This window comes from Crinia signifera, chromosome 6 (assembly GCF_055691185.1).
Source record: "Crinia signifera chromosome 6, ASM5569118v1, whole genome shotgun sequence".
NCBI classification, from domain to species: domain Eukaryota; kingdom Metazoa; phylum Chordata; class Amphibia; order Anura; family Myobatrachidae; genus Crinia; species Crinia signifera.
The window spans coordinates 24,716,657-24,743,589 of NC_139222.1; the positions used below are offsets into that span (position 1 = coordinate 24,716,657).

Here is a 26,933-nt window from a genome sequence, read left to right on the forward strand (position 1 = left end):
CCAATGAAAACCTCTGCGATTTTCGCGGGCCGGAAGTGCCGTGCGTTCCACACGGCACTTCTGGTTTGCGTTCCACCTCGTCTGGTGATCTTCATAGATGTGTAAAGAATGCTATGACCGAACTTCCGCCGGTTCCAAAACCCGGAAGTGCCGTGCGTTCCACGCGGCACTTCCTGTTTGCGTTACACCACGTTTGCAGTGTCTCAGGCGGGCTGCATTCAAATATTTCAAGCGATCTTGAGTTTCATTTGTATTTCATTTATACACAGGCTTTTCCTTGTTCTCATGATGAGTCTCCATTCATAATGGCTATATGCAGATTTCAGCTTTATTATTCTCTGCATGTCCCGTCCGCCATTTTTATTGTTGGCAATAATAAGGGCATATTATAGGAATCTTCCGAGGTGGCTACTCCTCAATACCGTACTTTGCAGTACTTCATTCCTGCATTGTCCATCCCTATATACCGGGAGAGCCACCCTCGTAGCTTTTTCATTCCTTTACTTTAGAGTCATCATGGATACATGTTAAGGGATACAATATAAAATATAAAATAGGATTAGTATAATTTTTATGAATAGTAATAAGAACAATTATAAAAGCATTAAAGATAAAAAAACATTTAAAAGAGAATCACAGATATAAATATTATTCTAAAAACCACTTTAACTCGAAGTCAGCATTAAGACCATTTGGGCAGAGGGTGTCTAAGGTGAAGATCCATTTCATCTCCCTTTTAGCTAACCTACTATCTAGATCCCTGGTTTTCCAACTAGTCGTAACTTGTTGTATACCCAGGAATCTTCTGATGGCTCCTTTGCACTTGTTGTGGTGTTTGACGAAATGGACTGACAGTGGGTGCGTCATGCACCCTTTCCTTATATTGTAAACATGTTCTGCCAGCCTTAGCTTTAAATTTCTGGTGGTTTTTCCAATATACAACATTTTACACTCACACTCAAGAAGATAAATTACATTTCTGGAGTGACACGTTATAAATTGGTTGATTTTATGATTTTTACCATTGATCTCGAATGAAGTGGTTTTTTTCTCATATCCATTTTTACTTGTGGTCTTGCACATCAGGCAAGATCCACAACGGTGGAAGCCTTTATTCCTGTCACTACCTCCAGTTTTTTCTGGTAAGGCACTCCTTACTAAGAGGTTTTTTAGTGACGGCGCTCTCCTATAGATAAAATTTGGTTTTGGGGGCATCATTTTTCCTAAAATTGGGTCATCTAAAAGGATTCGCCAATTTTTTCTTATTATATTCTCTACCTTTTTATGATGTGCTCCATATTGGGAGAAAAAGGCCCATTCCGTGTATTTAGAATCCTTTTTTGTTATTTTTGGATCCTCTTTTTGTTTTGCTTTCAGTAAATCTTTTCGTTCCATTTTCTCGACTTTTTCTTTTGATACTTGGAGATTTTAATATTTATATCCTTTCTGTAGGAATCTGCGGTCTATTTCATTTATTTGCTGGTCCAGCACCTCAGGTTTGGTACAGTTCCTTTTGAATCTCATATATCGTCCAACAGGAATACTGTTGAGCCATCTTTGATGATGACTCACTGTTGGTTTCAATATATGAGTTGGAATCTGTATCCTTCCTGTATGTCTTGGTGTGGATCATTCCAAGATCAATATAATTTTTTAGGTCTAAAAACACCAATTCCGATTTACTGATATTAAAAGTGAGGTTTATATTAAAATCATTTTGATTTAAAATTTTACAAAAATAATTTAAAAGACTTTCTTCCCCCCTCCATATGAATAAAATGTCATCAATAAAACGCGACCAGGCTACCAAGCTTGCCCCCTCCGCCAACCTGTCATCCACTATTCCTGTTTCCCAAAAGGCCATGAACAGGTTGGCGTAACTGGGAGCAAACCTGGTGCCCATGGCTGTCCCTTTTATTTGCAGATAATTGCCCTTATTCAGATCTGATCGCAGCACAAATTTGTTCTCAAAATGGGCAAAACCATGTGCACAGCAGATGGGGCAGATGTAACATGTATAGAGAGAGTTAGATTGTGTAAGTTATTTTGTTTCTGTGCAGGGTAAATACTGTCTGCATTACTTTTACACTGCAATTTAGATTTAAGTTTCAACACACCTCACCCAAATTTAACTCTCTCTGCACATGTTACATTTGCCCCACCTGCAGAGCACATGGTTTTGCCCATTTTGAGAACAAATTTGTACTGTGATCAGATCTGAATAACGGCCAATAGCTGCCATTGAAATAAAAGTAATTATTGTGTAAAATAAAACATATTGATTCAATTATAAAATCCTGTAAGGCTGTTGAATATTCACTCTTATTAAGAAAGAAACGAATGGCTTCTTCTCCATTCTTCCAATCTATAATTGTGTATAGAGTGCTAACGTCAGCACTTACCAACACACAATTTTCATCCCGTTTGATGGTTTCCATTTTTCTTAGGACATCTCCTGTATCTTTCAGGAAAGATCGAGTCTTTGAGACTAATGGCTGCAAATAGAAGTCTACTAAGGCTGACAAATTTGATGTTATACATCCAGTTCCGGTGATAATTGGTCTCCCGGGTGGCTTTGTTAAATGTTTGTGGATTTTTGGCAATATATAAATTGTGGGGGTGGTGGGGTTCATGATATTTAGAAAGTCATATTCTTCTTTTGAGATCAGATCATTCTCTACTGCTTTTTTACTTAATTCATTAAGTTGTTTCATTATTGCATTAGTAGGATCACTCCTAAGCTTTTTGTAGGTTAGTGTGTCATTTAATTGTCTTTCAATCTCCTTGATGTAATCGCATTTGTTCATGATTACCACCCCACCCCCCTTATCTGCCGGTTTTATTACTACATTGTCATTCTGTTTCAGAGTTTCTATTGCAAGCCATTCTTTTTTTGAAATATTTTTTTTCTTCACAGTCTCTACTGTTCTTAGCTCTTTTGCCACTATTGAGTTAAAACAGTCAATGCTTCCCCCTTTTACATGTTTTGGGTAAAACTTCGACTTACATTTGAGGCTAGTGTTGTTTTTCACCTCTTCATTCTCAGTTATTTTTACTGGGCCCTCGGATTCTTTAGACAGAAAGAATTTTTTTACACTTATCTTTCTGACAAATTTTTGCAAATCGACAAACAGTTCAAAAGGGTTAGCTTTTGCTGTGGGCGCGAATTTTAAACCCTTCTTTAAAATCTGAATCTCCTCTTTAGATAACTCAGTGTCACTTAAGTTAAAAACTTTTCCCATTTAGTCTTCAATATTTTGAACATTTGGGATAATTTCAGAACTGGGGGGATTCTTATTTTTAGATGGTCTGGGGTGAGGTTTTCCTCCCCTTTTGCCCCTATGTGTCTTTTTAGTTATTTTTTTGGTTATTCTCTCCTGGGGGGCATTTGGTCCCTCTCTAAAAAAGGCCTCTGTGGTCTTATTTGGTTTTCTTCATTCAAAGGAGCAAATCTATTTCTAGTTCTGATATATATACATATTCTTGTCTTGTTTTTAGAGTATTGCCAGGGGGTGGTGTACCTCCTTTCAGTTGTAGCAGGCAGCACTCTTTCAATTATTTGCGCTAACTATTCCACAAAACCCTGTATTCAAAAGGGCACTATACCTGTGTCACTGCTGGGGGGGCCCCATACCTGTGTCACTGCTGGGGGTCAATTATACTGGCAGCATGGCACTACTGGTGGCATTTTGTCTAGGGTGTGTGTGTCAGGGAAAAATGTGCCCTGCTCGGTTAGTATGCCGGAGCTCCCCTGCTGCCGCTGCCCCAGCCGCCTGTCAGTCATCATTGACCATACAGGGGGCAGTCTCTGGAATGTTTGCGGCGTCTTGGGCACCTGAACTCCCCCCGAGCCTGCTGCCTACGTCACTGCAGTATGGCGGCAGGCTCGGGGATGTTTGGGGGGGACTCGGAGTACAGGAGCCCGAGTCCAGCGTACGATCTTTGGGGGGCGGGCCTAAAGGTAGTGTACCAGTGGTGCTCCGCTGGAGGCACCACTGGCGCACACCTACTACATAGTGCAGCGCAGCTGAGCCCGGAAAATTTCCAGGAATACCACTCAAGTGGTTAAAAAATAAGGGGAACCCTACTCGGTTTGTTCCCTGATTTTTTCCCTTTTTTTTATATTTTTTTCTTTATTGAAGCATGACATAAAGTAAATGTACAATATAAGTGTAGAGCACAACCTGTAGTCATTACAAGTTTGTATACAGGAAGAATAGACGAGTTGCAGCATACGTTTTGTAGCAGTGTCTTTCATTACAATCAGCATAAAATATAAAAGAGAAAATAAAAGAATACGTCTGGATCCGCGCCTATACCCACTACAGCCCCAACTAGGGGTGCATGGCCCGTTACAGCAAGTGATATTGGGGGATCCTGGATACACACTCGTGTTTCATACCACAGGGTGTTCACTTCCATATCTGCTCCTTAGATTCTGACAGGGTTTCTATAGAACTTCCCACGTTTCCAAGATTTTCTCCGTACATTTTTCTTTTTGTAACGAAGCCTCGAGCCACTCCATTCTAAAAATATAGAACAATTTATCCAAGGAAAAGTGAAAATGGAGGGGCCGTGGGTTATATCCATAATTGAAGGATGCATTTTTTTGCAGCCGTGGATACAATTATTAGTAACTTTTTGACTCCCAGTGCTATTCGAGTACGTTCCGGCGTTATAACGAATATCGCTCACTCAGGTGTCAGGGGTAAGCAATTTACTAGATGCTGAGTGACAAATCTCAAAATCTGGATCCAGAATATCCAGAAAGCTCAAGTTTAATGTAGTATAAATTTATTTATAAAACATTTCCCACACTGCAAGCATGGAAAAGGTTTCTCTGATGTCTAATAAGAAGGAATTTATTGCTAAAACATTTCCCACACTCAGAATATGAAAATGGTTTTCTCACCTGAATGTAACCTCTCATGTTTAACAAGATTGGACTTAGTGCTAAAACATTTCCCACACTCAGAACATGAAAATGGTTTCTCACCTGTATGTACCCTCTCATGTGTAACAAGATTGGATTTAAGTGTAAAACATTTCCCACACTCAGAACATGAAAATGGTTTCTCACCTGTATGTACCCTCTCATGTGTAACAAGATTAGATTTTTTTGTAAAATATTTCCCACATTCAGAACATGAAAATGGTTTCTCACCTGTATGTTCCCTCTCATGTATAACAAGATTGGATTTATTTATATAACATTTCCCACACTCAGAACATGAAAATGGTTTCTCACCTGTATGTTCCCTCTCATGTATAACAAGATTGGATTTATTTCTATAACATTTCCCACACTCAGAACATGAAAATGGTTTCTCACCTGTATGTACCCTCTCATGTGTAACAAGACTGGATTTATTGCTATAACATTTCCCACATTCAGAACATGAAAATGGTTTCTCACCTGTATGTAACCTCTCATGTTTAACAAGATTGGACTTAGTGCTAGAACATTTCCCACACTCAGAACATGAAAATGGTTTCTCACCTGTATGTACCCTCTCATGTGTAACAAGACTGGATTTAAGTGTAAAACATTTCCCACATTCAGAACATGAAAATGGTTTTTCAACTGTGTGACTTCTCTCATGTATAACGAGAGTAGATTTTTTTGGAAAACATTTCCCACACTCAGAACATGAAAATGGTTTATCACCTGTATGTAACCTCTCATGTTTAACAAGATTGGACTTAGTGCTAAAACATTTCCCACACTCAGAACATGAAAATGGTTTCTCACCTGTATGTACCCTCTCATGTGTAACAAGATTGGATTTAAGTGTAAAACATTTCCCACACTCAGAACATGAAAATGGTTTCTCACCTGTATGTACCCTCTCATGTGTAACAAGATTAGATTTTTTTGTAAAATATTTCCCACATTCAGAACATGAAAATGGTTTCTCACCTGTATGTTCCCTCTCATGTATAACAAGATTGGATTTATTTCTATAACATTTCCCACACTCAGAACATGAAAATGGTTTCTCACCTCTACATAGTCTTTCATGTTTAACATGATGTGATTTATGAGTAAATGATTTCCCACATTCAGAACATGAAAATGGTTTCTCAACTGTGTGACTTCTCTCATGTCTAACAAGAGTAGATTTTTTTGGAAAACATTTCCCACATTCAGAACATGAAAATGGTTTCTCCCCTGTGTGATGTCTCTGATGTAAAACAGAATCTGACTGATGTATAGAACGCTCACCAAACTCAGATCTGGATGATATTGTATCATCTTTATGGTCTGTACTGTGTGTAGTAAGGTCTGAACGATCAGGAGAAGGTTCCTCATGACTAGAGGGACCAGATGAAATATCTGCACTGTGAAATGTTGGGTGTGTATTGGGGATAATGGGGTTTTCCTCTGGAGAATCTTGTCTGATGTTCTTATCTTCTAGTATATAACCTGGAGACACAATGAGATCTCCCTCCGAGGTATTCCTGCTTGTGCGCCCATCTACTGGAAACAGATGAATGACAACAGACAGAATTGTTTACATTGAGAGACAAATGTTCATGGATGTTTTATCACTTAAACTGAACATGTCTAATGCTGCGCACACACTGGCCGATATATCGCTGGTCCGTCAGCCACTGGGCACCAGTAATAGGACTGTAACCAACGTGATCTCTGCAGCAGAGCCGATGACCGATATATTGGTGCATCGCGCTATGGGCCTGACTCTGGATGACATGGGACCCACAGTCCCCGCCCTGAGGAATCCCCCCCCCCCCCACCGGATCCCCTCTCACCCCCCCCCAGCACCTCATCTTCCCACATCACCTTGCCCCCAGTCACCTCCCCTTTCCACTCCCACCGTTTCCTACTTTTTATTCTCTCCCAGTCCCCTTCTCTCTCTCCTCCACACCATCTGCCCCCCCCCCCTCTTCTCTTCTGCCCCTAGTCTCTTTCTCTGTCCTATCTCCTTATCTCTGCCCATAGTCTATCTCTCATTACCTCCTTTTCCAGACGCAGCTATACGATACTTTGGACTGAAAAAATCATTCATCTATTCTATCAATGTAAAATAATCGGCTTCTGGCTACTGAGCCGCGTATATGCACCTCACAGGATCAGCACTACTGATGGTGGTACGAGTCAGTTCTGTCAGCATACACACAGTGGGATATGTCTCAAAGCCGTATTTAAGGGAGAGAATTTGCCGGAGGTGTCAGAAGAACCCGACGACCAAAGGAAGCATCCTGGGAGGTGAACGTGTCAAATGCAAAGAACTTAACAAGCGTATGGACAGACGACCACGTTGCAGCCTTGCATAGTTGTTCAGCAGATGCTCCACGGCGTGCTGCCCATGATGGACCTACCACCCTGGTGGAATGAGCTTTGATTGACAAAGGTATGGGAAGATTAGCCAGTTGGTAGGCCTGTTGAATTGCCATTCGAATCCAGCGGGCTAGTGTTTGTTTGTGCGCGGGCCAGCCCTTCTTGTGGAATCCATACAGCACAAAGAGAATCTGATTTTCTGATGGCCGCGGTACGGTCCCGATAAATGGTCAGAGCCCTGACCACATCTAACAGACGTTCATCTGAAGAAAGATCCTCAGAATTGAACGCTGGAACTACTATTTCCTGATTGATGTGGAATTTGGAGATTACTTTAGGGAGATGAGAAGGTCTGGTCTGTAACACCGCCCTATCCCAATGGTAAATGAGAAACAGGGGTTTGCAGGAGAGAGCTCACAAATCCGACACCCGTCTGGCTGATGCCATAGCCAATAGAAATACTGTTTTAGCTGTGAGCCATTTATATTCCACTGATTGCATTGGTTCAAAAGGAGACTTAGCCAGAGCCTGCAACACCAGAGACAGGTTCCATGGGGTTGTAGGAGGAACGTGGTTGGATACGTAGAACTCCTTGAATGAATGTACGTATATCTGGAAGAGATGCTATTTTTCTCTGGAACCAAAATGACAATGCCGAGATATGGACCTTAAGCCGTAAACCGATATCTAATCCCCTTTGAAGAAAGGATAGAATTCTGGCATTCTTAAAAACTTTAGGGTCATACTTGCGGGATGCACACCAGGAAAAATAAGTGTGCCACACCCGGTAATAAAGCCGAGCTGATGCTGGTTTACGCGCCTGAATCATAGTCTTGATAACCTTGGCAGAAAAACCTTTGTTTTTTAGTAAGGCAGCCTCAAGATCTGGGTGCAGACAAGGCCCCTGGCTGAGTAAATCCGGTTGTAGTGGCAATTGGTGTTTGAAATGACATCTGCTGAAGGTCCACATACCAATGCCGACGAGACCTGGCCGGGGTTATCAGAATGAGGTCCCCGCCGTCTAGTTTGAATTTCCTGAGTACACGAGGTATCATGGACACCGGAGGAAACATATATGGAAGATGATAATTCCAGTGTACTGACAAAGCATTCATGAAGCTGGCTTGAGGATCCCTGGACCGCTGGCACTTTGACGTTGTGTCGGGACGCCATTAGATCCACGTCTGGAAGACCCCATGGTTTCACGAGGAGGGAGAATACTTTGGGGTGGAGCAACCACTCTCCCGGATGAATGTCCTGGCGACTTAGGGATGAATACCTCCGATAGGGCCAGAAGGTGTTGTTCTGCCCAGATCAGGATTTTGGACACTTCCCGCATGGCTGTTGTGCTGCGTTTGCCCCCTTGACGGTTTACGTATGCCACTGCTGTGGCGTTCTCCGATCTGACGTGGACTGGATTTCCTCAGAGGAGGTCCTGTGAGCGAATGAGGGCGTTGTATACTGTCTGAAGCTCCAGTACATTGATGTACAGGCAAGTTTCTGGTATGGACCATATGCCTTGCAAGGACCGGGATTCTACTACCGCTCCCCAGCCTCGCAGGCTGGCATCGGTAGTGAAAAGAGACCATTTTGTGAACCAAAATGGACGACCCTGGGTTAGGTGAGTGGTTTGGAGCCACCACTGAAGGGACATCCGAACCTCCTGAGTCAATGAGAGGAAGGTGGTTCTGATGTGATGATGATGATGATGTCCAACCCATCTCTGCAATATGAGACGTTGAAGGGGATGTTGTCACAGATGGAGGACTGGATGGGTTCGTGTGGTGCTTAGGAACCACTCTAGGACTCGCAGAGGTTGGGTTAAATCGGGCTGGTTTAATTATAGAAGGTTTCATCAAGGTACATAAGATAACGTCTCTTAAAGGCACCAACTAGTACCCAAATACTTCTTTGGGATAAATTAAATAATACGTCTTTAAGGAAACTAAGGGTATCGCTTTCCGCAGATTTAGGGAGAGAGTCACTGGAGATCCGTGGAAGACTGATGAATGAGTGAGACCGGGAAGGAGTGTCCCAATAACGTAGCTGAATGACGTGAGAGATGGCGGTTAAGATGCAGCTGACTGAGTTTCAACGGGAGTGAAGCAGGAAGCTGGTTGGACCCGGCCAGGTGGTAGTGAAGGATACCAGGGTACTGCGGTGACACCCCACGGGTGAGCAGGCTGAGCCGATACACCGACAAGGGGAGGCTGGGATGGCCAAGGACACGAGTATACTATCACAGGCCGGCAAGGACTACCACCAGGAGGTCACAGAGATGGGCCGAAGTGAGCCAGGAGTCTGAGCTGTGAATAGCCAAGAAGACTCTTTGCACTGACATTGGTCTGCACCAGGCAGCCTCTCTAAATCCCTAGGGAGCAGGTGCTATTGGCTGACCAGCTCAGCAGGGCAAGAATACACTGGCTGGCCCAATGAGCAACTTTGCCCAAAACCAAGATGGTGGCGTCGGCTTCATGCTGCCGGAGTCCCTGTTGCCGCCGGGAAGTGTGGCTCTCTCAGAGCCTTCTTGCGGCCCCCCCTACCGCCCGGGAACCACAGACCTACAGGAGAACCGCCGGCATGCACGGAGGGGTGAGTAGAGACCCCGCATCGTGCCGCCGCAGTTTCTCCTGACAGATGTGAGTGAAATTGTGCCCACTCTACCATGTCGAATGTGGATAACATGAGACTTTGAAGAAAGTCGAATCCAGTGTTGTAACGAGTGACACTTGTCCATTGGCAGTGACAGTGTTAAGGCCTGCGTGTCCAGAAGGGCTCCCAAATGTAGCATCTGTGAAGTGAAGAATCCTGCCTCCCAGCTGTGGATTCCCCTGTGGGAGGCCCCTCCCGTCATGCAGCAGGCTTATCTGCTTTGTCCAGGGGCTGTCTAGTGGCCCAGGCCTGTTTAGGCTTAGGCTTGGTTGCCTTGCCAGTGGGGGTATCCCTGGGATAGGCTTGACCTCTGGCTTTACCTTGGGGACGAAAGGACCGAAAGGCAGTTTGTTTAGGTCTCTGCGGCAGAGCTGTAGGGAGGCAAGCAGTCTTAGCCGCTGCTAGGGAAGCCACAATCTTATCAAGTTCTTCTCCAAATACATTTTCTCCCTTAAACGGCGATAACTCTAGCGTTTTCTTGGGTCGGCTTTCCAGGGCCTTAGCCAAATGATATGACTTGCCTGTACAGAGCTAGCAGACGCCTTAGCGGCTAAGATTCCTGCATCTGACATGGCTTCCATAATATATGTAGCGGCCTGTCTAATGCAGGAAATACATAACCTGGCACCTTCGGATGCATCAGGGGAGAGTTCTTCCTCCAGTATCTGTACCCATGGTAGAATAGCCTTTGCAGCCCAGGTCGCTGCATTAGTGGGTCTTTGGACCGCCCCAGCGAATGTAAAAATGGTCTTGAGAGAATGCTCCTAGTGCCTATCGGCTGGATCCTTCAGGGAAGATCCTGTGGTAACAGGGAGTACCGATGGCTTAACCAGCCTGGTAACATGTGAATCCACCTGGTGGGGAGTTTCCCATGACTTACAATCCACTGGAGGCAGAGGATATCAGGATAAAAACCTATTGAGATAGAGGACTTCTTACCTCGGGAGTCCCACTGATCTTTACGGATCTCCATTGACCGATCCGAATGAGGAAATTGGGCTGTAATCAGTTTTTTTAAACGTCCCTAGTTTTTGCTACTGGTTCTGGCTCTTCGGAGTCAGACAATAAAACTAAACGGATTGCCTCAATGAGGGCTGGTACGCCCGTAGCCTGCAATGCTGGGGTTCCCTCTGGGAAAATAGGAACCTCATCCTTGTGGTCATTATCAGCATTATCCTCCTCCTCATCCTCCTCATCTCCCGTTGTATCATCCTGAACTACTGGGAGTAAAGGCGCAGACAGGGCCCTAGCTGGCTGCATTGTATTTGGCAGTTTTTGCTTGGCTACTGTGGTCTGTGCTAAGGGCTGAACCGTGGTCGATAAGGTATCAGCCCATGGAGGAGCGGGTTGTACCACTGGTGGTGTAACTATGGGAGGAGGACGGTGATCCACTAGGGTGCCCAACAACTGTTGTACTGCCCAGGGAGGCTCCTGAGTAGCCACCGTGACAGAAGACTGGCCAGGGGGAATATAGCAATTGATGCACAGCCCCTCCTGAATGACGTCCTGCTCAGACAGGCCTGCAGAACAAGCCCTGCATGACAGGAGCTTGGGAGTCTGTCTGAGCGCTACATCGTGTGGACGGTTTCACAGGGGAGACTGTACCCGCACTCTAGGAGGCGCTGGCCGTGATGCTGAAGATGGCTGCTGGTCTGAGTGTTAGGCAGGAACAGGGAGAGAGGACAGCTTCCTGGGTGGCAGATCTGCGGGAGATTGGCGCCCAAAGCTGGTGGAGGTGCTGCAGGCTAGGCGCCACCTCCCCAGTACTGGTCTTCCCCCACCTGCGGATAGTGAGCCCTGCAATGGGTAAATATATCCAGCCTGCGCTCTGACCCCGGTGGTCTAGTGGAGTCCCTGCCACAAACAGCAGTGTCCACCCCAGCTTAGACAGCTGACAGCTGGCGCGCAGCGTGACAGAGGCATGCGCTCTCAGAGAGAGCCTTACCTGCTCCTGCGCTCCTGCCACACTGTCTGGGAGAGAAGAGTCCAGCGGTGCTAGGCACTGGATATCTCCCCCACTGAGTACCCCTCTTGACCGAGTATGGGAGCTGCTGCACCACCGTATACTGACGGCAGAGGCAGCCCAGCTGCATCAGTGCAGCTCAGTATGAAAATACGAATTAAAAATGAAGATAAAGGGATTTTTGTAAGAACTTACCGTTCGAATCCCTTTCTCTGATATGGTCCTGGTGACACAGCTCAACACTGGGATGTAGGAGGGTCCGAAGGAGCCAGGCACCTATCCTAAAGCTTTAGAGGGTAGGCTCCTCCCCTACTGCATCCCTGGACTCTTCAGTTCAACTTTCAAAGCCACTGGAATACATTAACTCAGTACAAACGCCTGCACATATTATATGCACATTTTATAACAGAAACTGTTAACTTTTAACCATTTTAACATGAACATCATGAAATTCTGGCATACTTACTGAGCGTAAGGGAGGGATCGCTGTGTCACCAGGACCATATCAGAGAAAGGGATTCGAACGGTAAGTTCTTACAAAAATCCCTTTTTCTCTTTCAATGGTCCTGGTGACACAGCTCAACACTGGGACGTTCCAGAGCCGGTCCTTTGGGAGGGTACGCTCAGGTCTGCAGCTCTCAGCACTGCTCGCCCGAATGATGCGTCCTCCGACGCGAACTCATGGAATCTATAGAATTTGGCAAATGTGTGAACAGATGACCAAGTGGCAGCTCTGCAAACCTGCTCCGCTGTGGCCCCATGTCGGACCGCCCAAGAGGTAGCAACTGACCTGGTGGTATGCGCATTAATTCTGGCCGGTACAGGCCTACCCACTTTGGTGTATGCAAAAGCTATCACAGATCGCAACCACCTAGCAATGGTCTGCTTAGATGCAGGCCAACCAATTTTATGTACGTCATACAATACCAATAAAGTGTCAGTCTTTCTAACACTCTTCACTCTGTCCACATATATGCGTAAGGCACGCACAACATCCAAAGTCTTCAACTTGTCCCTTTTCTTGGAACCCTCTGGGGGTTGAAACACAGGTAGAACTATCTCCTGATTTAAATGGAAGGCAGAGACTACCTTCGGTAAAAATTGCGGCACTGTTCTCAGAACAGCCCTGTCATCGTGAAAGATTAAGAAGGGAGATTTGCATGACAAGGCTCCCAACTCAGACACCCTCTTAGCAGATGCTACTGCTAACAAAAACACTAACTTCCACGTGAGAAACTTAAAGTCAGCCGACCTCAAAGGCTCAAAAGGTGCCTTCTGAAGGCAATCCAAAACCAGTGACAGGTCCCAAGGTGCTACTGGTTGCTTGTAAGGGGGTTTCAGTTTGGATACCCCTTGTAAAAAAGTTTGAATCTCCGGTAAAATGGCAATTCTTTTTTGAAAATAGATGGACAAGGCCGAAATCTGCACCTTCAACGACTGAAGGCTTAGGCCCGAAGAAAATCCATCTTGTAAAAAATCCAACATTTTTGATAATTTGAAGTGAGATGTGTGAGCTTTTTGCCTCTCACACCATCTAATATAAGTCTTCCAGACTCTATAATAATTTGCAGAAGAAACAGCCTTTCTGGCTTTTATCATAGTCTGCACTACTGCGTCAGAAAATCCTTTCTTTTTCAAAATGGCGGTTTCAATAACCAAGCCGTCAAAATCAATCGATCGGAATCCAGATGATTGAATGGGCCTTGTCTTAACAGGTCTGGTCTCAGAGGTAGACGCCATGAATCCACTGATAACCTCTGAAGCCTCGAATACCAAGACCTCCTTGGCCAATCTGGGGCCACAAGGATCACCGGGACCTTCTGGTCCTGTACCCTCTTTAACAGTCTTGCTAACATCGGAATAGGAGGGAATGCATAAAGAAGATCTCCCTGCCAATGGGTAGTCATGGCATCCACTGCCTCTGCTAGCGGATCTCTCGTTCTGGCATAGAACCTGGGCACCTGATGGTTGAACCTGGATGCCATTAGGTCCAAATCCGGAGTTCCCCACATTGCAGTGATCTGGTGAAACACCTGAGGGTGTAGGCTCCATTCTCCTTCCTTGAGCTCCTCCCTGCTCAGGAAGTCTGCTTCTATATTCTCCACTCCTGGAATGAATATAGCCGATACTGCAGGAACATTTTGTTCCGCCCATAGAAAGATTCTGGACACCTCCCACATGGCCAATCTGCTGCGTGTACCTCCCTGGTGATTCAGATACGCCACAGCTGTGGCATTGTCGGTCTGAATCCTCAAGGGGGAGTTCCTTAACCTGTCTCCCGCCAAGGAAATCACTTTCCAGACAGCTCTCAGCTCCAAGATGTTTATTGGCAACGCTGATTCCTCTGCCGTCCACAGGCCCTGCAGCCTGAGATCCAGGGCTACTGCCCCCCAGCCCCTGAGACTGGCATCGGTAGTTACTATCAACCAGTCCCAGGTCTGTAATGACCGACCCCACTGAAGGGAATCTACCTCTGTCCACCATTTCAAGGAGTCCCGAGTGTCTGCGGACAGCACTATCAACTCCGTCTTCATGGTCAAAGTGTTTCCTGACCAGGCTGACAAAATGTTCCATTGGAATACTCGAGAGTGGAACCTGGCAAATTGAAGCGTTTCGAATGACGCCACCATTTTCCCCAGGAGTTTGAGGCACCTCCATACTGACAAGCTCGGAGCACTGAGGATCTCCTGAACTAGATTGACCAGGTCCCTGGCCTTTATCTCCGGGAGGAATACCCGATGGAGATGGGTATCCAGTATGACTCCCAAGAACTGGATCCTCTGTGATGGTACCAACTGAGATTTTTGTAAGTTTAAAATCCAGCCGTGAGCCTGCAAAAAACTGATGGCCTCTTTTAAATGACTTTGAAGCAGTGTTGCTGATTCTGCTTTGAACAGGAGATCGTCCAAATAGGGTATTACTGTGATTCCCCTGAGCCTCAGCACTGCCGCCATCACAGACATTATTTTTGTAAATACCCTTGGCGCGGTTGCTAGGCCAAAGGGTAACGCCCGGAACTGTAAATGCAGGTCTCCTATGGCAAATCTCAACAGCATCTGATGTTCCGGGTGAATGGGAACGTGCAGATATGCGTCCTGGACATCCATGGACGCCAGAAATTCTCCCTGGTCCAGACTCAGGAGTACAGTTCTCAAAGACTCCATTTTGAAATGGTCTACCCAAAGGTGAACATTTAAGGACTTCAAATTTAGTATTGGTCTGAAAGACCCGTCTGGTTTGGGCACCAGGAACAGCGTGGAGTAAAATCCTTTCTTCCACTCTGCCCTGGGAACCGGGACTACCACCCCTTTTTCCAAAAGGGAATGAGCCGCTCTCATAAGAGCTGTGCGCAGGAGCGCCTGCTTTGGTATGGGTGTGGGGATGAACCTCTTTGGAGGCCGCCCTCTGAAAGGGATTTTGTAACCCTGGGTAATAATCTCTAAGACCCAGGTATCCTGGTCTAGAGAAGCCCAAGCGTCTCTGAAGTGTGTAAGACGCCCCCCCACCTTTATCCCTGCCGGGCTGATCCCCTGGCAGTCATGCGGAGGGTTTTTCCTCTCCTTTAGAGGCAGGCTTCTTATTGAAAGAGCCAAACTTGGACCTTTGGGATTTGCCCCTGGAGTTCTGGAACTTTCCCCTGAACGATTGTCCCCGAAAGGACGCACCACCTCTAGGGGAGGGCCGAAAGGACGGCCTAAAAGCAGCAAATCTGGATGACTGCTTTGTTGAGGAGGCCGGCAGAAACGTACTCTTGCCGCCTGTGGCTTGTTTTATAATCTCCTCAAGCTCAGAACCAAAAAGTAACTTTCCCTTGAAAGCTAACATTTCTAAGGCCTTTTTGGACTCATTGTCCGCTTCCCAGGCCTTAAGCCAGAGTACCCTCCTGGCATTTATGGAGACTGTGGATACTCTGGTAGCCATTTTAAGAGCTTCCTCCTCTGCTTCCACCGCATATTCTGCAGCGGCCTTAATCTTTTCTGCTACCAGCAAAGCACCGTGGTCAGCCTGCAGCATGGTGCATAGCTCACCAGCCCACTCTATAATGGCCTTAGAGACCCAGGCTGAAGCAATAAGGGGACGCAGGGTAAACCCCACCCCTTCAAAAATAGCCTTGAGGTTTCCCTCTAGCTTTTTATCCACAGCATCTTTAAAAGCTGCACCACCCTGTACAGGTAATACCGTAGCTTTTGATAAGCGTGCCACAGAAGCATCCACAACAGGCACCTTTTCCCAGAGTTCAGAATGAGACTCCGGCATGGGGTACAGACTAAGGAATCTTTTAGGCATCTGTAGCCTCTTATCTGGGGTTTTCCAAGCCCCTTCCAATAGTTCCTGTAACCCCTCATCTGAGGGAAAAGTAACAGCCTCCTTTCGCTGTCGCTTAAAAACACCCTTAACAGGGGTCTTATCCTCAACAGACAGTTTTAACGCCTGTTTTACAGCCACAATAAGATCCTCTATACCAGCAGCAGAGGTCTCTTCAAAATCATCACCCTGGTCCCAGGGTGTGTCAGTATACTCTCCTTCCTCTTCCTCTAACACATTAGGCATAGCATAAGACCTTTTAGGGGTCCCTGTAACCTCATCCATTTTGTCCAGTATTTCACTGAATCTGTTGATCCCCTTAGCAGTATCCTGCATCACCTGAATAAGTGCAGGATCTGCCTGGGTAAGAGGTAAGGAGCCAGACGACTGCTGAGATGATGGCATAGGTCTCTGTGATTCTACCAGCACATCACTCTGCCTGTCCAGAAGCTGCACCAAAGCGTTTACCGACCTGCCTAGGGCACTGGCCCACGCAGGTTCACTCTGCTCTCCCCTATGGTGTTCACTGCCCATGGGTCTCACATCAGCGCAAGTAATACATAAGCCCCCCTTGGCCATCTGCTCAGGGACAAACTTTTGTGTGCAAACATTGCACGCGCTCAGTGCACTAAGGACTCCCTCCCCCAAAACCACAGCCTGATGCTCAGACATGATGCAAGTGAAGCGTATATATATATATCTCAATATACACAGTGCAAACAATTGTACAAGCGTTTATACAAAGTCAATGCACCCAATCACTTAGCTGTCTGTAGGTTTCAACTGCGGGGAAGCGATGCCCAGGAAATCCAAGTCACTCTGCCAGGATCAATAAGCCAGCTCAGCTCCGCTGCAAGCGTTCTGAAAGGCGCCAAAGTCAGAGTGAAGGAAGAGACCAAAGTCCCTGCTGCTGCGGGGTCCGTGACCTTTTGGCGCCAACCACCCCCAGCTAGCCGCTCCTTAGGTAGGATTTCCTTGTTCCAGTATCTCCCCCTCAAATGGGGACCACTTGGAACATGCCTGTCACAGCGCTGCTGTCCTCTCAGTCAGGAGCTCAGCGTGTAAGCTCCGCATAAAATGGCCGCCGCCATCACGGAGCGCCTGTCCCCCATGATCCCCACCTAAACGTGGAGCCGGTTTCAGGCTACTCCGGAGCCCAGGCAGCCTCTTAATAGAGGCTGTAAGCGCAGCACAGGGAGACCAGACAGAGTCTACCCTGTGCACAGAGAGCTGACAGGACGCGCTTCTGTCAGCTCCTGCTGCGCTAGCAGTGTGAGGATTCACTATGAAAATCCTCACACTGTGCCTACCTAGCTAGGGTAATAGTTAATAAAATAATAAAAATCCCCTAACTACTCTAATTCTTCGGCTGCTCCTGCAGCCCTTTAGAATAGCACCCACTCCAGTGGGCACCTAACACGAACTGAAGAGTCCAGGGATGCAGTAGGGGAGGAGCCTACCCTCTAAAGCTTTAGGATAGGTGCCTGGCTCCTTCGGACCCTCCTACATCCCAGTGTTGAGCTGTGTCACCAGGACCATTGAAAGAGAAAAAAGCTTCTTTGGGATAACTTATATGAGGTAATCCCAGCTGAATATAACGGTGCTCCAGCTTCCGGCTGGCATCACTGGTCAGATCTCTGGGCTGGTAACACACAGTGACATGATGTGAGGGGAGAGCAGGAGTATAATAGGGGCTGATGGCTCCCAATGTATGAGATACACCAGAGAGTGTGGGGAGGAGACTGGTCAGATCTCTGGGCTGGTAACACACAGTGACATGATGTGAGGGGAGAGCAGGAGTATAATAGGGGCTGATGGCTCCCAATGTATGAGATACACCAGAGAGTGTGGGGAGGAGACTGGTCAGATCTCTGGGCTGGTAACACACAGTGACATGATGTGAGGGGCAGAGCAGGAGTATAATAGGGGCTGATGGCTCCTGATGTATGAGATACACCAGAGAGTGTGGGGAGGAGACTGGTCAGATCTCTGGGCTGGTAACACACAGTGACATGATGTGATGGGGAGAGCAGGAGTATAATAGGGGCTGATGTCTCCTGATGTATGAGATACACCAGAGAGTGTGGGGAGGAGACTGGTCAGATCTCTGGGCTGGTAACACACAGTGACATGATGTGAGGGGGAGAGCAGGAGTATAATAGGGGCTGATGTCTCCCAATGTATGAGATACACCAGAGAGTGTGGGGAGGAGACTGGTCAGATCTTTGGGCTGGTAACACACAGTGACATGATGTGAGGGGTAGAGCAGGAGTATAATAGGGGCTGATGGCTCCTGATGTATGACATACACCAGAGAGTGCGGGGAGGAGACTGGGCAGATCTCTGGGCTGGTAACACACAGTGACATGATGTGAGGAGGAGAGCAGGAGTATAATAGGGGCTGATGGCTCCTGATGTATGAGATACACCAGAGAGTGTGGGAGGAGACTGGTTAGATCTCGGGGCTGGTAACACACAGTGACATGATGTGAGGGTGAAAGCAGGAGTATAATAGGGGCTGATGGGTCCTGATGTATGAGATACACCAGAGAGTGTGGGGAGGAGACTGGTCAGATCTCTGGGCTGGTAACACACAGTGATATGATGTGAGGGGGAGAGCAGGAGTATAATAGGGGCTGATGGCTGCTGATGTATGAGATACACCAGAGAGTGCGGGGAGGAGACTGGTCAGATCTCTGGGCTGGTAACACTCAGTGACATGATGTGAGGGGAGAGCAGGAGTATAATAGGGGCTGATGGCTCCTGATGTATGAGATAGCTGTAAAGCTGTACTAACAGAACAAGGAAAATACTGTATGCAATAAGTGATTATTTCTCACCTGTGCTGATATCTGTAGGGATTTCCTCCTTCTTACACTGCTGATCACCCCTCATATATGTGTCTTCTGTCTCTGTATCTTCTTTCTTATATGACACATAAGACTCTTCTCTTATCTTCATATCCGTCACATACGTCTCTTCTTCCTCTGTATGTTCTGCCTTAATGTCAGTCACATACGTCTCTTCTTCTCCCTTTATTTCTTCAACCTTAATATCAGACATATCTTCACATTGAACTTACATATAAATATCATGTAAATAATGTCTGACAGTATTGAGATTACACAGTAGATTATTGATGTATAATTCACACACACAACTGTTGCAATTCATATAGCGACAGTCACTTTGGTATATTGGGGAGACCCTTATTCCCACCTACCTGACCCTCCTGTGGGGTCCTGTGAGTCTCCTCTGTACAGTGCTGGGAATACTGGGCCCATCTGCAGGAGACACGCAGTGACTGAGGACATGGTATATATGTGATTATCCTGGGAATACAGAGGACGGGGACATCTCTCTGGGGGATCTCTGTTACTGGGCCCATCTGTAGGAGACACGCAGTGACTGAGGACACGGTATATATGTGATTATCCTGGGAATACAGAGGACGGGGACATCTCTCTGGGATATCTGTTACTGGGCCCATCTGTAGGAGACACACAGTGACTGAGGACATTGTGTATATGTGATTATCCTGGGAATACAGAGGACGGGGACATCTCTCTGGGATATCTGTTACTGGGCCCATCTGTAGGAGACACACAGTGACTGAGGACATTGTGTATATGTGATTATCCTGGGAATACAGAGGACGGGGACATCTCTCTGGGATATCTGTTACTGGGCCCATCTGTAGGAGACACACAGTGACTGAGGACATTGTGTATATGTGATTATCCTGGGAATACAGAGGACGGGGACATCTCTCTGGGATATCTGTAATGGGGCCCATCTGTAGGAGACACACAGTGACTGAGGACATTGTACATGTGGATTAGTAGATGATATGTGTATATAGGGGACCCCCATACCTGCTCTCCCCTGTACAATAACATAAAGTCTCCTCTTATCCAGTGATGTGAGGGGCCAGTGATTCTCCATCATAACATTTCTGCACAGACCCTTGTGTTCCTTTATATATCCCCCCTCCTGCATGGAGAGAGACAGTGACATCCTGACACCTTCTAGGAAACCGACACACACAGTGATACAGTCATCACCCAGTCACATCCCCCGGTGTTACTGTATAATGTCCCATTCCCAGCATTCACCTCTCCGGTCACATCCCCCGGTGTTACTGTATAATGTCCCATTCCCAGCATTCACCTCTCCAGTCACATCCCCCAGTGTTACTGTATAATGTCCCATTCCCAGCAGTCACCTCTCCAATCACATCCCCCGGTGTTACTGTATAAAGTCCCATTCCCAGCAGTCACCTCTCCGGTCACATCCCTCAGTGTTACTATATAATGTCCCATTCCCAGCAGTCACCTCTCCGGTCACATCCCCCGATGTTACTGTATAATGGCCAATTCCCAGCAGTCTCCTCTCTGGTCACATCTCCCGGTGTTACTGTATAATGTCCCATTCCCAGCAGTCACCTCTCCGATCACATCTCCCGGTGTTACTGTATAATGTCCCATTCCCAGCAGTCACCTCTCCGGTCACATCCCCCGGTGTTACTGTATAATGCCCCATTCCCAGCAGTCACCTTTTCGGTCACATCCCCCGGTGTTACTGTATAATGCCCCATTCCCAGCAGTCACCTCTCCGGTCACATCCCACGGTGTCACTGTATAATGCCCCATTCCCAGCAGTCACCTCTCCGGTCACATCCCACGGTGTCACTGTATAATGCCCCATTCCCAGCAGTCACCTCTCCGGTCACATCCCCTGGTGTTACTGTATAATGCCCCATTCCCAGCAGTCACCTCTCCAGTCATGTCCCTCAGTGTAACTGTATAAAGTCCCATTCCCAGCAGTCACCTCTCCGGTCACATCCCACGGTGTTACTGTATAATGCCCCATTCCCAGCAGTCACCTCTCCGGTCACATCCCCCCGGTGTTAATGTATAATGCCCCATTCCCAGCAGTCACCTCTCCGGTCACATCCCCGGTGTTACTGTATAATGCCCCATTCCCAGCAGTCACCTCTCTGGTCACATCCCCCCGGTGTTAATGTATAATGCCCCATTCCCAGCAGTCACCTCTCCGGTCACATCCCCGGTGTTACTGTATAATGCCCCATTCCCAGCAGTCACCTCTCTGGTCACATCCCCCCCGGTGTTACTGTATAATGCCCCATTCCCAGCAGTCACCTCTCTGGTCACATCCCCCCGGTGTTAATGTATAATGCCCTATTCCCAGCAGTTACCTCTCCTGTCAGCAGCTGGATGATCTTGTCGGTGAGTTTCAGGATCTTCCGCTTCTTGTCTCTCCCATGTGTCAGTGAGTGAGGTGGAGGCACTGTGATGGAACTCTGGGTCCTGCTCAGTCCTCCTGACACACAGGGATGGCAACTCGGTGTCTCATGGTCACTGGATGTCTTCTTCACTACTATGTAACCCTGTGTATTGGAAAATACACGATCACTGCATACACTCCCAGTACCCTCTCTTATTGCTATGTGATGTCACCTCTAAGATCCACTAGTCAGGTCACTGTAGTATTAACATATCAGTGATATCAGTGACAATCTCAGATCCCCTCACCTCCATAGTGATGTCCCTGTATTATTACTATAGATATAAGTGATGTCACAGAGACACTCCCAGATCCCCTCACCTCCCCAGTCACCTCCCTGTATTATTACTATAGATATAAGTGATGTCAGTGACACTCCCAGATCCCCTCACCTCCCCAGTCACGTCCCTGTATTATTACTATAGATATAAGTGATGTCACAGTGACGCTCCCAGATCCCCTCACCTCCCCAGTCACGTCCCCGTATTATTACTATAGATATAAGTGATGTCACAGTGACGCTCCCAGATCCCCTCACCTCCCCGGTCACGTCCCCGTATTATTACTATAGATATAAGTGATGTCACAGTGACGCTCCCAGATCCCCTCACCTCCCCAGTCACGTCCCCGTATTATTACTATAGATATAAGTGATGTCACAGTGACGCTCCCAGATCCCCTCACCTCCCCGGTCACGTCCCCGTATTATTACTATAGATATAAGTGATGTCACAGTGATGCTCCCAGATCCCCTCACTTCCCCAGTCACGTCCCTGTATTATTACTATAGATATAAGTGATGTCACAGTGACACTCCCAGATCCCCTCACCTCCCCAGTCACATCCATGTATTATTACTATAGATATAAGTGATGTCACAGTGACGCTCCCAGATCCCCTCACCTCCCCAGTCATGTCCCTGTATTGTTACTATAGATGTAAGTGATGTCACAGTGACGCTCCCAGATCCCCTCACCTCCCCAGTCACGTCCCTGTATTATTACTATAGATATAAGTGATGTCACAGTGACGCTCCCAGATCCCCTCACCTCCCCAGTCACATCCCTGTATTATTACTATAGATATAAGTGATGTCACAGTGACACTCCCAGATCCCCTCACCTCCCCAGTCACGTCCCTGTATTATTACTATAGATATAAGTGATGTCACAGTGACGCTCCCAGATCCCCTCACCTCCCCAGTCACGTCCCTGTATTATTACTATAGATATATGTGATGTCACAGTGACACTCCCAGATCCCCTCACCTCCCCAGTCACATCCCTGTATTATTACTATAGATATAAGTGATGTCACAGTGACACTCCCAGATCCCCTCACCTCCCCAGTCACGTCCCTGTATTATTACTATAGATGTATAGGGTGATATTTTTAACTACTTTTTGGACGCCATTTTGTCATGTATAACCTCCATTTTGTATCTGTATAACTTCATTGCTATATAAATGTACTTTTTATTAGGATTAGTGCTTTTACAGACATATAGGCACCAGTTAGAAATATAGTTCCATTCTAATTGCCAGCTGTCTTTTACCCTTGACCTGGTGTGGAAGATATAGTGTGTGGGAAGGGTAGCCAGTGTTTAAGCAAACTGATTATAATAAATATATGTTCCTGCTATCAGTATGTCTGATCGGAACTGTCTAGTAAGCTGTATGGGCTATTGTGTCCATAACTATGTGAACGGGAATCGTGTCATTTTGGATAATTTATATCATGTGAACAGACTGCTACATCCAGCTTCACAGAATAGGTATAAAGTCTAGAGACTTTTACATAGCAGAAGTTCCTGAAATCTAGGTCTGTCTGCAGCGGACACAGACTTCTAATGCACCCCAGTGTAGTAACTCAGTAGAGTTACATACTAAGAGGGACCCTGGGGATGACTGGACTTTTATTCTTTAAACTACTGATGACAACCATCCGGGACAGATCTTAAAACATCTGAGATAAAAGCTGAGTATTAACTTGTTACTTATTTGCATGTTTTGATTATTGTAGCTTAAATAAATGTTTATCTTTGTTTGAAATGTCCTGTGTCAGTCTCCATATTTAACACATTGTATCCTAGAACCTGGTCGCTTGAGTTATTACTTTCAACCGACAACAATAGATATAAGTGATGTCACAGTGACAATCCCAGATCCCCTCACCTCCCCAGTCACATCCATGTATTATTACTATAGATATAAGTGATGTCACAGTGTCGCTCCCAGATCCCCTCACCTCCCCAGTCACATCCTGTATTATTACTATAGATATAAGTGATGTCACAGTGACGCTCCCAGATCCCCTCACCTCCCCAGTCACATCCATGTATTATTACTATAGATATAAGTGATGTCACAGTGACGCTCCCAGATCTCCTCACCTCCCCGGTCACGTCCCTGTATTATTACTATATATATAAGTGATGTCACAGTGACACTCCCAGATCTCCTCACCTCCCGTCACGTCCCTGTATTATTACTATAGATATAAGTGATGTCACAGTGACGCTCCCAGATCCCCTCACCTCCCCAGTCACGTCCCCGTATTATTACTATAGATATAAGTGATGCCACAGTGACACTCCCAGATCCCCTCACCTCCCCGGTCACATCCCCGTATTATTACTATAGATATATGTGATGTCACAGTGACACTCCCAGATCCCCTCACCTCCCCAGTCACGTCCCTGTATTATTACTATAGATATAAGTGATGTCACAGTGACACTCCCAGATCCCCTCCCCTCCCCAGTCATGTCCCTGTATTATTACTATAGATATAAGTGATGTCACAGTGACGCTCCCAGATCCCCTCACCTCCCCAGTCACGTCCCTGTATTGTTACTATAGATATAAGTGATGTCACAGTGACACTCCCAGATCTCCTCACCTCCCGTCACGTCCCTGTATTATTACTATAGATATAAGTGATGTCACAGTGACGCTCCCAGATCCCCTCACCTCCCCAGTCACGTCCCCGTATTATTACTATAGATATAAGTGATGTCACAGTGACGCTCCCAGATCCCCTCACCTCCCCGGTCACGTCCCCGTATTATTACTATAGATATAAGTGATGTCACAGTGACGCTCCCAGATCCCCTCACCTCCCCAGTCACATCCCTGTATTATTACTATAGCTATAAGTGATGTCACAGTGACGCTCCCAGATCCCCTCACCTCCCCAGTCACGTCCCTGTATTATTACTATAGATATAAGTGATGTCACAGTGACACTCCCAGATCCCCTCACCACCCGAGTCACGTCCCTGTATTATTACTATAGATATAAGTGATGTCACAGTGACGCTCCCAGATCCCCTCACCTCCCCAGTCACGTCCATGTATTATTACTATAGATATAAGTGATGTCACAGTGACGCTCCCAGATCCCCTCACCTCCCCAGTCACGTCCCTGTATTATTACTATAGATATAAGTGACGTCACAGTGACACTCCCAGATCCCCTCACCTCCCCAGTCACGTCCCTGTATTATTACTACAGATATAAGTGATGTCACTGTGACGCTCCCAGACCCCCTCACCTCCCCAGTCACGTCCCTGTATTATTACTATAGATATAGGTGATGTCACAGTGACGCTCCCAGGTCCCCTCACCTCCCCAGCCACGTCCCTGTATTATTACTATAGATATAAGTGATGTCACTGTGACACTCCCAGATCCCCTCACCTCCCTGTATTATTACTATAGATATAAGTGATGTCACAGTGACGCTCCCAGATCCCCTCACCTACCCAGTCACGTCCCTGTATTATTACTATAGATATAAGTGATGTCACAGTGATACTCCCAGATCCCCTCACCTCCCCAGTCACGTCCCTGTATTATTACTATATATATATAAGTGATGTCACAGTGACGCTCCCAGATCCCCTCACCTCCCCGGTCACGTCCCTGTATTATTACTATAGATATAAGTGATGTCACAGTGACTCCCAGATCCCCTCACCTCCCCAGTCACGTCCCTGTATTATTACTATAGATATAAGTGATGTCACCGTGACGCTCCCAGATCCCCTCACCTCCCCAGTCACATCCCTGTATTATTACTATAGATATAAGTGATGTCACCGTGACGCTCCCAGATCCCCTCACCTCTCCAGTCACGTCCCTGTATTATTACTATAGATATAAGTGATGTCACAGTGACACTCCCAGATCCCCTCACCTCCCCAGTCAGAAGGTAGATGATCTCCAGGGTGATATTTAGAATCTTCTCAGTCATGTGACTCTGGTCCTTGTCCATCCTCGGGGAATCAGTGACGTGTCTCATCCTCACGTGATGTCTAGTAAACACTCCGTTTCCTCACCGCTCCGTTGTCTAGGTGTAAATATAATTACAATAAACACCACACAGTACACATGTAACATATTAGGTAAAGCTGCCCATACACTAGTCCGATTTGGGACAATTTCACCAGATCCCGATGGAACTGCCGAGAAATCAGATGTATTTGACATCCGCCTTGGGTTGGATTCTCATCAGACCTGAGCAGGAGGTCGGACCTGTTGCCCACCCGCCGACTTTGCCCCCCTCCTGGTGGCAGGGAATGGGGTCACATGGGATACATTGTATGTGAAAGGACAGTATGTGATGCATCGCATGCAGGTCCCAGGTGGCTCGGAGGGGGTCGCATGGCCATACACTGCTGCAATACATCCCAGTAGTGTATGGCCACCATAAGAGAAATCCACACAAAAAGCCACAACAGCAGCCTCTAATGTTTCCACATATAAATATACATCATACAGAGAACAATGGGCACATGTACAGTATAAGCGCTATAGAATACCACTACAATGTCCTTGTAGTATATAGTTGTATCAAAATAATGGTAATGGGGCACCAAAGGCTGCTCGCCCTGTATAATCATCATACTACTACTACTAAGAAGATATCAGAGACTTGAAACCCTGAAAAAACAAATTATATATAGAAAAGTAATATAAGTTTTGTAACAGGACAACGAAAGCTGCTCCTTAATGGTAATAACAAGCCCAAGGCTGCTGAACTATATAATAATAACACCACACCAGAGGCTGCTTCCTCTGTATAACAGGATGCCACAGGCCGCTCCGCTTGTATAAACAAGACGCCCCCCCCCCTGCATAGCAGGATGCCGCAGGCCATTCCCCCACTGTATAACAGGACACCGCAGGCTGCTCACCCCCTATATAAAAGGATGCCGCAGGCCGCTCCCCCTGTATAACAAGACGCCACAGGACACCGCAGGCTGCCCTCCTGTATAACAGTATGCCGCAGGCCGTCCCCCTCCTGTATAACAGGACGCCGCAGACCATCCCCCTCATGTATAACAGTACGCCGTAGGCCGTCCCCCTCCTGTATAACAGGACGCCGCAGGCCGCTCT

General features: G+C 46.6%; 1 protein-coding gene across 1 annotated transcript in view; it reads right to left on the minus strand.

Annotated features, from left to right (window-relative positions):
• Window positions 1-2,208: 2,208 nt before the first annotated feature.
• The window catches only part of LOC146010150 (uncharacterized), a 30,998-nt gene continuing 6,273 nt past the window's right edge, over window positions 2,209-26,933 (minus strand). Inside the window, 5 exon segments of the mRNA XM_083151108.1 lie at window positions 2,209-4,906; window positions 4,908-6,481; window positions 19,064-19,271; window positions 21,442-21,633; window positions 25,732-25,884. Of these exon segments, the coding sequence (XP_083007234.1) occupies window positions 4,799-4,906; window positions 4,908-6,481; window positions 19,064-19,271; window positions 21,442-21,633; window positions 25,732-25,836 (2,187 nt within the window). The 5' untranslated portion in view covers window positions 25,837-25,884 and the 3' untranslated portion in view covers window positions 2,209-4,798.